The sequence below is a fragment of the Hippocampus bargibanti genome, linkage group LG10 (assembly GCF_051943395.1).
Source record: "Hippocampus bargibanti isolate YZ-2025 linkage group LG10, ASM5194339v1, whole genome shotgun sequence".
NCBI lineage: Eukaryota > Metazoa > Chordata > Actinopteri > Syngnathiformes > Syngnathidae > Hippocampus > Hippocampus bargibanti.
Genome location: NC_142743.1, coordinates 20,134,007 through 20,149,932, shown reverse-complemented (window position 1 = coordinate 20,149,932; position 15,926 = coordinate 20,134,007). Strand labels below are relative to the sequence as shown.

The 15,926-nt window shown below is 42.5% G+C and overlaps 1 protein-coding gene across 1 annotated transcript; it reads right to left on the bottom strand.

Annotated features, from left to right (window-relative positions):
- Window positions 1-41: 41 nt before the first annotated feature.
- lcorl (ligand dependent nuclear receptor corepressor-like) lies at window positions 42-15,445 on the bottom strand. The gene is given in 9 exon segments (XM_089006529.1): window positions 42-2,438; window positions 2,534-7,003; window positions 7,006-7,538; window positions 12,438-12,510; window positions 12,647-12,871; window positions 13,327-13,453; window positions 13,555-13,643; window positions 14,291-14,356; window positions 15,036-15,445. Coding segments are annotated over 9 exon segments (5,685 nt in total). The 5' UTR covers window positions 15,130-15,445; the 3' UTR covers window positions 42-2,430.
- Window positions 15,446-15,926: the final 481 nt, after the last annotated feature.

The following is a 15,926-nucleotide window of genomic DNA, read 5'->3' as shown; positions in this document are numbered from 1 at the left end:
TAACGAGACTTTACTGTATATATAATGATTATAGATGAGAATGCGGGCGCAAAGGTGCTATTACTATTGCTAGTGTTCGTGCCTCAACATGGCTAAACAACAAAATCCAACGCATGTTCGTTCAATGTTGTCAACTGATATCCGGATTAACTTTAGGCCTCTTTTCCTCAATTTTCTTAAGGAAATTTCATGAAAATTGAAAAATCGTAATTCGGAGAAAATGTGGAGGATTTTCATCACTGATTTATTATTATTTTTTTCAAAAAATGTAGTTAAAACTACACAACACTTAAATAGGTGTATACATTTCCTAATCTTAAATTGGAGAGCTGATAGCATCTTGTACCAATTTTTTTTCTGGACATGTTATTGGTTGCAAGATTTCAAAAATTCCATTTGTAGTCTTACACAGATTTCCACCTATGGCAGGTAGTCTTGATCTTATGCCACGTTGACTGTGTCCTGGATAATTATTTTTATCTTGATGCCCATTGGAAATTTCAGAAAAACAAACCTCTATTCCTCCAAATACAGTCAGTTATATATGTAAAGGTCAGTATAAAACCACAAGAAAATATACAACAGAAGTTTAGCACCAGATTCTTTTTAGCAGGTTACCCCCCCCCCCCCCCTCCCAATACTTGGTTAATCAGGCACACGCTACTTTTGTACAGAGATACAGTTTAAAATACATCTCACTACAGAAAGGGGAGGGTCAAACTTAAGTTCCATCCAAGATTTGTGTTAAGTCATCATTCATACATCTTGGACGGAAAGCACAGTGGACCTACTCTGTAGTCTCTGGAGGCTTCGTGGTGTAAATAGAAGGGAAAATGAAGCAGGAATTTGAAAGACCAACATCTCTCAACTGCATTTGAACAGGATATAATCCTTGAACATTCAAATAAAACATTTAATGCTTTGATAAGAAAAATTACTATCGTTTGAGATTGATGACCTTAATGTTCAGGGATGGGCAGAATGAACTAACAAAGAATTTTTTGAAACACGGCTCAAAATCGACTGCGCTAGTTTACCATCAGTTTGCCATCTAAACGACATTAGCAACAAGTTGAACTACACCATGGACAACTGCTCCAGGCAGCATTATTATATTCAATACTGACATTGAAAAATGAGCTTAGAACATGCAGACTACACTTCTCCCATCTATCCATTCGTTATCCAAACCACTTACCTTCACAAGGGTAGTGGCCGCGCTAAAGCCTATCCCAACTGTGTTTTGCCAGTAGGCTGTTTACACCTTGAAATGGTTGCCAGCCAGTCGCAGTGCACAAATAGACAACCATTCACACTTAAACTGTGGACAAATTACATTGTCCAATTAACCTACAATGCACATCTTTTTTTAAATGTGGGTGAAAACTAGAGTACCCAGTGACACCCATGGGGAGAAGATGCAAATTCCACTAGGGAAGGCCACAGAGCCCCGAATCAAACCTCTGCCCTGCAAGGCAGACATGCCACACAGCACTTCTCCCATCCCATTAAAATAATTTGAGTCATTCTAGGAAATTGTGTTCTAATTCAATGCCCATCCCTCTACTGGCCACCTTGTACATCTACATGGCGACCACGAAAGTGACATCCAGGCCATTGTGTACATCCATCTGTCAGTAATAAAATATCAACTACATGTATATCTCCGTAGGAAAGAAAAAAAACGTTGGGTTTGTATTGCACCATGTAGAATTCTCTACTTGTACAGTAGGTGCTGGTAGTGGAACGTGGGTTGTGCAAAATATGGGGGAGGAATCTGAAAAGTGGGATTCCAAATCACAAATGAGATGAGTGCAAGAAGTACATCTAATGCTGACAGTGTCCCATTTGTGACAGCAAATGCTTTGGGTGAAAATGACAAAAACAACACTTAATGGTAACAAGAACAAAAAATAAAGTATGCAAAGGGGGGAAAAACTGCATGATGCCAATTCCTTGTTTTTGAAGGCAAGCTGTCATAACCTGGCATCGACATGTAGATAGATAAGTTTAGAGTGTACGATCAATATATCTCAAATACTTGTGTGGGTGGGGGAGCAATAATAATTTTGAAAACCATATGAAATAACTAGTGTCTAATTATGTGTTTTCTGAGTTTCAGGGGAAAGTGATGAGGTATTTCTCAGGCAAAATGCCGTCTTAATGCAGTCGACCTTGGTCTTACTGACAGCTCTGCGGACAAGGAATGATTTATAAAATAACCTGTTTTGTTTAAAAAAGTCAAATCTCCTCTACATATAGAAAAATAGTGCAACATCAAGTTTTTCTTAAGTTAGACTGCTACATAATTGCTGAGGGAAAGACTGAGCCGTAGTGTAACGACCAATCCGCTCGGTCAGCTCAGTGTCCAAAGGCACCACAAAGCACCACGGTCCAATTCCCACGAAGGACGAAGGCATTGTGTGTCATCTAGCTTCCTGTCAGAAAAGAAACATAATTCCAGATGGTTCTGGCTGGCGTACACTTTCGGTTTTGTGAAGTGGCTTTTGCACCTAGGAAGGATGATACTTACCAAGCACAAAGTCGCACCACCTTGATCCACTTAAGCCCTTCATCCGCGATTGTCGCAACTTTTTTGCTGGTGGAGGTTCAGAAGACACAAGGCTAGGACATTTGCCATTCTGCGTTCCCAAAGGCATTTCGTCCAGCTTCTGGACCGATTCACGTGGTGAATCTATCAGTTTTGTAGATGCAGCCATGCCATTTGCATGGCCTTTTCTTTTCACAGCTTTGACGACTTCTACCAGTTGTCTGTTCTTTCTCGCAATCACAAATGCAGAGGCGGACTTATCCAGTGTCACGGTACAACAGTCCCATTCCTCTGCTGATATGTTGTCTGGAGAGTTGATCTTTTTCAAAAATACCCGACATTCCTTCAGGGTCTCGTGATTCCAGGCTTTAGAGTGGATGTTTTGCTTTTTTGATGTCCTCACAGCCTCCTCAGATTGGACTTTAGAACTGTTCTCCGAATGTTCAGAAAACTCATGTTTCACTGGTTTCTGAGCTTCCAATTTTGGTTTAATATCAATTGCCACTTCTGACCCACGTGCAGTTATTTGTGTTTTTCTTTTCTTCTTTGCACACTCCCTTTCTTGTCGGGTCTGGAAACGACTCTTTGCCCGACGTCGTGCCGCCTGGTATTTGCCCAAGTGATGCCACCATCTCGCGCCTCCAATGGGCACACCCCTTTTACTCTTACGACTCCAGAGTCGTTGTCTAATGTTATGAATTGAATGAGCTTCGTCAATTTCCATCAACCTTTTTTGAGCCTTTTCATGTTGGGCAGGGCTCTTTGGTAACATTTTGGCAAACTTCTTGAGATATCTTTGAAGTCGTTCCGCTTGAGGACTTTGGCACTTGACGCCATGTTTGCTGGTAGTGCGAGGGAAGTGCATAACTTCGTAACGATTGCGAGCGCTCGTCTTCTTGACGATAGCCAGTGACTGCGTCTCCGTGGTCTCCATAAACCAAGAGCCGAGTTGCCGCATGCTACATGATCTGGGTCTAGAAGGAGGGCAGTTGAACAGTGATTGAACCATTGAAGAATGTTTGGACCTCACGACAGATGACTCGGTTCCTCCGGCGTCGACTTTGTAGTGGAAGTCTACCCTGTGGTTCTCCGCGGCGTCTGAGACCCAGGTGTCTGACATGACCTGAATACGTTTGGCAAGCGCTTGGTTCAAGGTCTCCTGTTCAGCGGAAGCTGCCCACCAGGGAAGTGTCTCCTCTGGAGCAAAGATTGAGTCTAAAGAAACGCCCGCCGCTCGAGTGAGAGCCTGCGAAATGTTCTTCCGGCCCTGTTCGCAACGGTGCCATTTCACCATGGAATGGTCTCCTCGCGTCTCTTTTTCTTGTTTTCTTCCATTGCAAGCCTTGCTCAGCAGGAGTTGTTTGGAGCGCCGTAACAGGGCATTACTATGACTGTATGCTCGATTTGTGGAGGTGGCAACAGCATGCAAAAAATACATTGAGGGCTTGCTCACCCTTTTGGAATGACGCACAGCTAAAGGCTGATTGAGTCCATTGTTACTCAGTTTGGTTTCGGATTGTCTTTGTTCCTCCATTTGCAAGTTGTGGCTAACTGATTCACAACTGACTGTCTTGGACTCTTTGCTACTCTGAATGATTGCGAGTAGTGCTTTCCTGTTCTTTTGTGGATCGGGAGCATCCTTCTCGATCAAAATTTTACGTTGCTTGGGCGAAACTGTGGTAACAGTGACAGAGATGCCGGAGATTTTCACTTTAGCTGGTCTACCCGGTTTCCTCAAAGGTAAAACCTTCTCTCCTTTATGGCATTTAATCTTACTGCTCGGGTGCTTTGGAGCTTCCTTGACAGAGTGGGAAGAATGTAACCCCTCAGTAAATTCTGGTGATCCCATTTTGAGATGAGCTACATTTATTTTTGAGTTTTGTATTCCATTCACATTGTTTTTTAGACCTACTGTTCGACAAGCGTCTCGGAATTCTGTTTGGAGCTGATCGAAGCTCTCAGAAACCATTCGTTTGTTTCTCCTTGAACGGCCGTAGACAACAGTTATTTTCAGGTTCTTGTTGACATCGTCTTCTGGGTCTGCAGATACATTTGCTCCGTTTGTCCCTGTCGTTGCATGTTCAGGCTTCTGTTTACGTGGTCGTCCGATTGGTCGCTTGGCTTTCTGCTCCAGGCGTGGCCCCAGTTTCTTTGGTCGCCCTGGGCGTCGCTTCAGAGGAGTGATTTCATGGAATGATTGCAAGTCGCCTGGTGATCGGCTCGCCGTTCCGAATAGATTCTTAGGTGGTGTACCTTCACCCGATCTCTTCAACGCTATTTTGGGGGAGGTAGACTTTGGTGAAGGAGTGCATTTTCTGGGTGTCGTCTTAGGTGAGGAGAGGGATGTAGCTGGTGAAGAACAGGGCATAAATGGACCAGAAGCTAACTCAGTTGATGAAGAACTTGACGTTAGTGATATGGCAGACTCCAGTGATGAGGAAAACAACTTGATGGGTGAGGATCCCAACTTTGGGGGAGAAGCAGACCTCGGTGTTGGGAGCACTTGCCTGGCTGGTGAAGAACCTGACTTTGTTCGCCATGAAGGAGAAAATTTTGTTGGGGGTAGTACATATTGAAGAGAAGAGGTAGTAGAGTTGTGAGTAGGACTGATGTGAGGCACGGCACATTCAGTCATCTGGCTTTTGTTCTTCTCTGGTGTCCCTTCCCAGGAGGACTCTTTGTAGGGATCAAAGGCTTCCTCTGCTTGTGCATTTGATCCAGACCATGCCGACTTCAGACTATATACAATACCTTCTTTGTTCTTTACCGGTTTTACAAACATTAACCTGATTGGGCTAGCGTACTGGACTGGAGAGGTACAGCAATTGTGATCACAGGTAGAAGACCTGGTAGTAATCCTGACATTTTGGTATTGGAGCCTTCTTGATGCGGAATTCTTGACTGATAGTCTTTTTGAATGTGGTTGGGTTTCTTCTGTTGGTCTGGCAGTGGATATCGTCTTTTCGACTGCTTGAATTTGTTGCACGTCCCGACTGTGCTCTCCTGATTCTGTTTGCGATGAACAGTGTCCTTTTCTACTAATTGATGACAATTCATCTGGGAGATTAGATGATTTGGTTTTTGTTTCAAGTTGGGCATCATTGCCATCCATATTTTTTAATAAGGCCTCTGAGGTGGTTGCTTTGAAAAAAGTTTTAGTATTACTTCTCTGATTGAATATACTTTCAGAGAAACAAGCGGCAAAGAGTGCCTTCTTAGTTTCTGTAACATAAGAGGAGAACCTCTGTGGAGGGACGATGTTTCTCCGTGACCTCTTTGACTCATTGGTGGGGGATTTTTGACCTTGGTTACTACCTGTAATGGTAGAATGATTTTGATCTTCAACGGATCCATCAGTGTCACTGCCTTGACCGGACCTGGCATTTTCAAGAAGTATGGCATCATATAGTGCATTCACCTTGTCAGTTTGGTGATTTCTCACCTGTGACTGTTCATTGTCATCTTGCGAACAATGGTTGCACAATTTTGTTTGCGGGTCATTGGACATTGTTTGATTTGGGTCGCTTTCATCAATAGATATTTCTCTTTCCTTAGTTTCATCATCTTTGACTTTACTCATGTTACTTTGAGGAGTGATAATATTCAGCAGTACCCCCGTAACTCTTTGATAGTCCGTATTTAATTCTGTTTCTCTCTCCTCATCCGCCGTCACGTTTGAGTCCAACAAAGTGCGACATGTATTTACAGCACAATCACAATCTTTTAATTTTGATCTCTTAGCTGCTTGTGACGTTCTCCTATTGTAAGGCACGTTAAACATTGCAAGCTCTCGTTTGATTTGCAAACTTTGCCTTCGCATAGTGGCGCCATCGGCAGGTGCGGCTAAAGCAGCAAGCACTTCTTGACGGCGGCGCAAGCGTGTATTTGGTGTCTTGGGATCTTTGTCATCATGCCGGTTAAAGAGCTCACTGAGGTTATAGTCGCTGGCGCTGCTTGTATGAAGCACCGTGGTGATAATTTCAGTCAGAAGGGCATCAGCAGGAAATTTCAAGTTCTGGTCGGTCGGGGAGTCCAGCTGCCCCTGTTCAGAAGCATCAATGGGTGACAAGGGCAGAGATGGGTCCTTCTCTGGAGGTCTGATAGTATCAATTTTGTCGCTGAAGCGGTTCACAACATCCTGCAGTGAAGTCACATTTGCGTTCTTCTCAGCTTGGCTATTTCTTGGAGTTAAAGAATCAACAAGCTCCACTGTTTTTGCTGCATCAACGGCAACCTCCTGGCACCTTCCTGGAGGATATTTAACCATGTGGGCAGCTTCCTCCTCCTGGTTATGGTGGAGCAGGGACGGTGGCATTTCATTGTTTAATTTCTCAATATCTGAGGAGATTGGAGAAAGGGGTGGTGGAGAAGGGCTCTGCTCCCTATCTAGGACAGGAGGAGGATGTTCAATATCTTCTGTTGTCTTAAGATGGGTCACGTAGGTGTTTTTGTAACGCATAAATAAGTGTGGGGATGTTGAAGACAGCGGATGGAAGAGCAGGGACCAAATGAACAAGTTAAATTGTTGATGTGATCTGAAGGCGGATCTTGGCTAGAAGTACAGTGGTGCTTTTTATGGCAATTAGTAGTGCATGTATGTCTCCTAAAATTTTGCACACAGTCATCGTTTAGGTGCAAAGGCACTCCACCCTCACAGCTGTTGAAAGGCAAGTCTCTTGGATGCCCCCCCGTACTTCCACCATCTTGATGACCACAATTAGGTGAAGAGTTGAACCTTCCTGCTTCATACTCATTATGGGCATCATCATCTACACGTAATCCACAGTGACAGCCGTGAGTTTCTGTTGGAATGTGTTTGTGGGCAGTTTGTGAGAGAGAATTTTCCTTGTGTGCCAACTTCAGCATCTGGTAGAGTAAGGAACAATGAGCAGGGCAGAGGGAACGAAGGACAACATCCAATGCAGATTGCGGTTGGTGCTTCCTCTGTTCTAAATCTTCCAATTCTTCATCCACAGTAGATGGGCAGCTAGGGGCAAAATACAAAGGAATTACTTTGTTGTTTTGAACAACTTAATTGTACAGAATTCCGAGAGTCTGACTGAGTACAATATTTTTAGTAAGGCCCAACTAATAATTGTTTTCTCCCAATTCCTATTTGGACGAATAACATTTTGGCCTATTCATGGAAAAGTGACTAAAATTTGTCGAGTCCTCAACCCTTAGCCATATAATAAAATGCAGAACATTAATTGCCTATGTCCATTTTGTGGGTTCAACATTACAGAACATCAAAATCCACGCTTTTTTGTTTAGCCAATAAAATGAGGTGACCGATGAACCAGTAGAGCACTCTTTCCAGTTAACATTTACTACAACATTTATTTTCAGGCTTTTCACAAAGCCGTTGTTAAACGAAAAACGCCACTCAATAACAGTATACAATCTTGCATAATATAAATGCTTTTACCCAAATTTAACTGCTGAAAATCAAAAAATATATATATTTTGCCAAGTCACCAGATAATTAAAACGCACAGATAGAGAAGGCCCACAAATATATTGGAACATTACCAGGCTGACCTCGAATTTGAATCTATAAAGAATTCGGACAAGTTGGCAGTTTTTTAGACCTGTTTTATTGAGTTGCAGAAGGCAAATTAACATTCTGCTAAACACAGCAGGAATGATTGTAGAAACGCTCAAACCTCTTATTTTGTACAGCACTTTGACCAACAATCTTAACAGATAAACAAAGTAATATTCAAGTCACCAGTTAAATTGGGTCATGACAAAGATTTCCAACTAAACACGAGTAAATAACATGTTTGAAATGCAATACAATTTCCAAAATCTTAGATTAAGTTTAAATTCAGAACTGGTCAGGGTTGGACAGTCTAAATTCAATCCAGCACTTTTAAGATGCCTGTATGAGGTATGATGCAATCGTTACATTACCAGTAGATATGCTGGTAAATATTTTTAGCCTTTATAGATACACAAATATGAGCAAGACTAATTGTGTCGCTATTGTGAAAATGTACAGTGAAATTAAAACAAACTAATTATGTACTACCCAGTGCTTTATGTTTGGGCTTGCAAGAGTTTTTCCAAATGTTACATTCTAATCTTCCTTTTCTACTAATCACAAAATCACAACATTCACGGGTCTCATTTGGGTATTAAATTAAATATAGTGGGTTAACATTTCAAAACATTCATGCAATTTTTGCAATACACATTTGACATTAAATTTAAGTGCTCTTTTACAAATCAACATCTACAACTAACTAGTAAAACTCAGCTTTGAAGCATAAACGAACTAATGTGTAGCACACAACCGGTTTCCAGAGACATGGTTTGAATTCCATAGAGTGCACAGGTGTCAAACTCAAGGCCGCCACATTACTTTATATGGCCGGCAGAAGCAAATCATGTCAACCCGCATGATCGAGCTCAAGCCAGTACCAAAATTTCTAATTATGCAGTAACCACAATAAAAATGAGTTTGACACCCTTTTTATAGTGCAAGAACACGTATGCATAAATGGCAGAATTCTGTTAAGATTTACAAGCACGGAACTGGGAAAATAATTAGAATTGTAATCTCAAATGTGCTGCAATGAATCGCTCAGCTGTCAAGACGTGGTTCAGCTTTGACAGAGTTGTTCATACAGTAGCAAGCAACGTAAAAAAAAGTCTTGTGGTGTGGTGTAATCACAGCCACTTATTTCGAGGAAAGATCAAGAACATTCAGAAGAGGAGATATTCGGTATCAGAGTAGCATCTGATCGGTCTTCTCATTTAAAGCACACCAAAGATAAACAAGACTGTAACCCTGGTGGCAAAATCAAGGCAGAACCGTTAGAAACTTACGCCAAAAATTGGAATACATATGAACAAATCAAGACACTGGGTTCTTGGCAAATTAAGTTCAGAGGTATATGTGGCAGAGGTTAGAGAGGCGCGCAGGCTGATATCACAGCAAACAAACAGAGAAACACCTTGTTGTTGGCAACCCCCAAATGAACTGTTGCTTTGGTATTATCGCTCTTGCAGCGGTTACCAGAGATCAGTCCATCTCAAGGACAGACAAGACAAGAAAAGAAAAGACAACAACAACCATTCAGTGAAACTATTTCCAAGAACAGAAGCCTGTGGGTCCTTGACGACATTGAGTCTCACTGCCAGCCATCACCACAATAAGGTAATCACAATTTGGCCAACTGAGCTATACACAAAATACACAGTCATCTTTGCATGCCATCTCCCAATCACTATCGAAATAAACTGCACACTTGTGCGGAACAGATGGTCCCGTCAAACAGACGTTTTGAAGCAGCAGTCATGTATGAGGTTGTACAGTAATGCAGCTACAGTAGCAACATTAGTCAATATCTGAGGTCATAAAACATCTTCAACAATACACATTTACAATAACATAGTATACCCGAGCTCATCAGTGCACATTAGAAAACATGCTACACAAAATGCATTCCCACTAGAAAGAGGAAAAATAACAACTAAAGACAACACATGGCTTTTTTTTTTCAAACACTCGTCTTTTCAACAAAAACATACATTAAAATAGTTCTCACTATACAATCTTCCTGCTTGCAGAGGTGTATAACAATAATTACAACAAGAGTTTATTGTTATGATGGCTCTAAGTCACTTCAATGGCCATGGTCAGATACCCAGAGAGAGAGAGAGCTGCAAATAACAATCATCATTGCGTCATTAACAAGGAGCTATAAGAATTAAGTCAAACCTGAAGAACCTATTTATTTTCCTAACAGCTAACTAACACTGGAGTCATTGTTTTACTATCACTGTGTTTCAGTCATTTGATCTTGGAAAATATTAACTCATATTTTGTTGATGGGTGGTTGAGAGCAAAAAAAGTGACCGTAAACCGGAACATATGCCAGAACTAAAACCAATCATCTATTCTATTCCATCATAAATATTTTTGGGGATTGTCTTCAAACATAAAATTCATTTCCAGAGAAATATTTCTTTATAATTCCTTTAAATAGAAAACACCAGGCCAGAGTACCCACTATCACATTGATGGTTCCATTAAAGTCCAGGACCAAATCACAGAAACACAGCAGAAAGTATGCCGTTCAAAAACACACTCACAGTTTAACCTGAATGAGATTTCCATATATTTGTAAAGGCATGTGTTGCGTTAACAAGATCCCATGAAAACATTTATCTTGTATGAGGTGGTAGGTTCAAGAGTTGAGGTCTGCGCGTGTTTCTTTCTTTCTATCTTTGTCTAGAAATTTGCAGCAGCAGGTGAGACAAGAGTCCCTGAGTTAGTGGAACCGGGCGAGAACAAGCCGGCAGATTTCTTTTTGGGTGGATTTTTCAGGGTTCCAGTGCGTTCTTTTACTTTGTATTCCAGTGTGCTGTGGGGTACCCCATATATTCCTTGAGCTTTGGATACGCTCATGCGGCCGGCCGTCACCATGGTGATGGCTTCCTCCATCAGTTCGTGATCGTACTGGCGGTATCTTCCGCGTTTCTTTCTCGGTTGCTTGTCTTTGTCGCGGCGGTCTGCTCCCTCCTCGGAATCATCCAGAGAGGAACAGCGCTGTATCAGGCGAAGAGGTGACTGGTTGGCACTTCCCGCGCAGCCGTGTGGCAGGAAAGGTGATCTGAGTTTGACGAAAGACAATGGTCTGGCAGTGGTGGTCAATACGTTGGCAGCAACATCCGTCGGTGAGGTACGGCGGTTTTCAGGAGCAGCGTGAATCTCAACTGGGGCTAACCTGACATGATTGGACATGGAGCGGACCTGAGGGATACGAAGGGCTGCGGGTGCCTCGGGACTGGGATTGGGGCTCGGAGGGGGTTGGAGAGCATCCCTGAGTTGGGGAAAAGTGTGGGGGAGGGTCCTCTGTCCACCACTTGACTGATACAAGTGGAGGGAGGATGGCGGTAAACTGAGCTCTCCATTCTCCTCTGCGTCGCCACCAATTTCAGCCCAAGCCGCCACCTTCTGCAGAAGGAGACGGGCTTCGCCGCCCAGCATCGATGACATCGTGCTGTAGCATGTCATTTCCTTCCTGAAATCTCCGTTGCTTTGTGACGCCGGTGGCGGTGCTCCCAAGCGCCTTTCTGACCCGTCTTCCAGGCCTTGCCTCAGAGTGTGGAGGGGAATTCCGTATAGCAATGCAGCGCGCTGCTCTTGCAGTCTTCCTGAGCGTATATCCTTCAAGGCCTTGGACAGCAGCCCCTCAGACAGCTCCAAACTCCTCTCAATGTACTCCTTCTGCCTGAGCTGCCTCCTAGGGATGGGAGGACCAAACAGCAGGGTCAGGATGGAGATGATGGAGATTTGGTGTGATTTGGGGGAAGGGGAGGGTCCACTCCTTTATGCCTTGTTGGTAACATCACTGCCTGTTTTTGCATGCCCGTAAGCAGCCTCTGTGTGGACCCTTACACACAGACAGGGTGTTGCCGCTGCAGTTTTGTTATCCTTCAGTGACAGTCTTATCGTGTACGCGTTAAGTGGAGGAATCAGATTCATAACTGGATTGGTTGAAAAGAAAATGGATTGTAATGAAAGTCGGCTCATCAGTGCACAATCCTGGGCTTTTGGCATTGGTTAACATACTGTGTCAATGCTGTGACGTTACCGCTCAAGAGATAGAAGAGTTAACCCCATTGAACCAAAATTCAAAGTAGACCACTACCCATCAAGAATCTAAAACGTAATTAGCTGCCCAACTAAAATGATTGGGAGAAAATTGCCACTCGTTTGCTTTTGGAGAAGACATTTTGACAAATTAACAAAATACCTGTACCACGTCAAATCGGTGTCATTACATACGAACTGTCATAGCACAACTTCCACTCAGTTCAATACCACCAATTGAGTACAAATAAGAAGTCTGATTTGTAATAAACCTCTTACCCTGAGGCTTTGATGTTAGACGAGGTTGTGGAGCTGGCGCCGTTCTTTTTGGAAAGGTCAAGCACCCCATCTGCTGCAAGAAAGTTCAAGTTCAGAGATAATGATTCTATCGCTCCACACAAATCCATGTCAAAAGCCACATTGTTCAATATTTAAACACAAAACCCGGAATCACAACTTAATTTCGATTTTTAAAGATTGCCACTAACCTATATCAGATTCCTTTTCTATTACATCCAGAGTTTGGTTTATGGTTAGGTCCAAAGGGGCATCTAATGTTTCAGATAAAGGCGAAGAGGTCCTGGTTGTAACATCCATTGAATTGATGTGGAGTAGGCACTTGGATGCATACTCCATGGCAAACTGGTGTATCATCTTTTTCATCAGCTCCTCTGCAATCCGAGGAATATTGGCATCACTGAGCGGAGACACATCTGTCCAAGGGAATTAAACTGGTTACAATAAAAATGTTCACTATCTCAGGACAATTTACATGTCTAAGAATGCCTTACAAGTCAGAATTCTGACTTAAAATTCTCGGATAAATTGTACAGAATTTCCAATGACCAACTCATGCGAAACTTCTGCATAATTTGACAATCTACAACAAATACTGTGAACATTTAGCTCTGTTTGAATTTATAATTGTAACTCCAAAAAAAGCCTTTTTTTAAATGTCATTCCAGAATTCTATCAAAGGAAAATGATTATGATGAACAAATAACAGGAAATTAAACGTATTTAAGTCCACATGCATGTAGGACAAGTTATAAAGATACAATCTTGCTTAAAACGTTGCCCCCAACAGTTCAAACATCTTAGACAGTCTGACTCAAGGAATTCAAAACTGAATGAGACGTTGTGTCCAAATTTGTCTGGTCAAACTCACCTTTTTTGTGGAACACAGCTTGAAGGAACTTGTGAGCTGTGTGGTTGTTCTCAGAAATGGTTGGAGCTTGACATGGAGAAAAATCAGAGGGGGAGGAGAGGGGTGACGCGCTTGCAGGTGGCGGATCCTATAAAAACATAACAAAATTAAAAAGAAAATAAAGAGAACACACATGAAAATGCACTACTTGGATAATAAGTTAAGAACAATCGCCAATCCAATTCTTACGTTGAGTTTTTCCAGAGGAAGGTTGCAGAATGAGCATTGAGAGCAGTGTTCCTCTGGAGACCAGTCAACCACCTCTTCGGGTTCACAGTCTGAAAGCCAACGACAACAAAAAAGGAATTCAGACAATGGGCTGTATCTAACTACCCGTGCAGTGTTTCGCAACCTTTGTGAGCCACTGCATTGATTCCGCCATTTGCGGAAGATAATGTAATTGTTCTGCCTGCCACTATACTTCGCTCGCGTAGAATGGTGAACAAACATATGCTGCTCCGAGTAGATAAATAACGTTCTGACCAATTACATAAAATTTGATAACTTCCTCCTACACCTCTCAAGAGAATGATATGTTGCAATAAATCCATCGAATTGCTGATCATCTTATTCTCACAATGTACAGGGGGGCGTGCTGGAGCCTACACCAGCGGTCTTTGGGCAGTTGTAATGCAATGTAATGCAGAAATGGGCAAACAACCATTTACGCTCACATTCACGTCCAACATGCAAACTCCACACACGAAGGCCGGAATTGAAATCGAACCCCGCACCTCTGCAAGGTGTGGCCAATGCACTATCCGGTTAACCACCATGTGCTGTGATACAATGGGTGGGAATTATCATTATATTCAAAACTGTATAGTTCAACTATGTACAGTTTTCTTTTGCATTTTTGCACGTATTTGTGCAAAAATACTATAGTTCAACAAGTAACCTATGGAAAAAAAAGTTAAAGACTCACCATCAAACAAGTTAAGGTCTCTTGCCAGGAAAGACCCATATATTCCCTCCAGAATGCTTTCAAACCCTGCAACATAAAAGCACACAAATAAAACATAATATACTCAAATTCTTAAATAATATTTAAAGACGGTGCAACTATGCTACAACAATTTAGTCTTAGTCAGCACGACTACTGTCCTGTTTACTAAATAGCCTTAGAAATGTCACACACTTATTATTTCTTAAACACATAAGTACTATGTAACGTTGCCATTCTTTTTTTTTTAAGAAGGCTACGACACAACGATTGAAATGAGTCTTCTCGTATACTAAGTATGTTTTAGCTGCTTTATCTGGCCGTAATCCCCCTCCCCCAATATTACCAGGTTCTTCGCATTTCTAATTATCCGGTGCACAATAAGACTTGAGAATCAATTACAAAGAGCTAATGGCATTTTTCACGACTGACTTGTATGCATCGTGTGGAGTACTCTTAAATACAGTAACAGGTCCAAAACAAGTCGTTTATGGGCGTTGTTGAGAGCACAAAGAGAATATGTCAATTAGCAGCTGGTACATCCTAGCCTGTCATTTTAAGTTGTTGCCCACCTATGAGGTTGGCGCTAGCTTGCTAGCTCGCCACCGTGCTAGTTACTAGCTACTGAGTAACATAGCCGGGTGGAGCAAATCTTTTCATGTCAGACCGACACTCCGCGCGGTGTATTAATTTTTTTGGAAGCATATAAACAACACGAAAATCATACCGACGCAGTGGATGAGCTTGTATCGCCACGAGTCCAGTTCCCGCCGAAAGCCTTTTCTTTCTGCCGTGCACTTAGAGCACGGCACGGCCGCCATTCTGCGTCCTCCCCCCTCTCTCCCCGTCTTAACGTCGACCGACTAAAAAAGAAGTGGACGCAGCCTCCCGGACCGAAAAGGAAAGCTCCAGAGTGAGGTAGGTGGCTTCTGCGCAGAGCTTCATTCTTACAAATTGCCACTTGGGGGAGACAGACACAAACCGTTTGGATGGCGAATTTGTTTTCATCAAGTTAATGGGTCCTTTGAGCCACTTAGTCATTAAAAAAACTGTAATCAATAAAAAAAACTTGATACTCTCGCCTTTACTAGTCTCACAATGGAGAAAATGATATTTCAAAGCAGCAAAGTTATGAAAGGAAAGAAAGAAGTAGAAAAGCAAAATAGAAGAGCTGCTGGAAAGGCAGCCACTCTCACAGCGCCAACATGAGTCAAAGGAACAAAAAAAAAACAAAATAGGAACGAATATGACAACACATAGACACCGACAGTCATTCAAACTTAAGCACTTTGGGGCCCCTCTTCGTCGCATGAAGCACATCAATATGAAATAGGAGAGTATCAAAGCGTCCTTTTCACCAGTGGATCATGGTGAAATGTGCACGTCTGCTACAAGCTAAACGTTGAAAGCCAACATGAAGCTGTAGCATCCATTGATGAAAAGAGAATCTCACATCTCCTGACCCACGTAAATCCGCTTCAGTTCCAAGCCGCGACAGTTCCACATGCATCTGCGCTGACGCTCCTTTCTTTGGACTTGTGGTCGCATATTTAGGACACATGGATGGGAGAGGGGCTCACCATAGTTGCAACTGTAAAGTAATCGGTGCCTGTTGTAC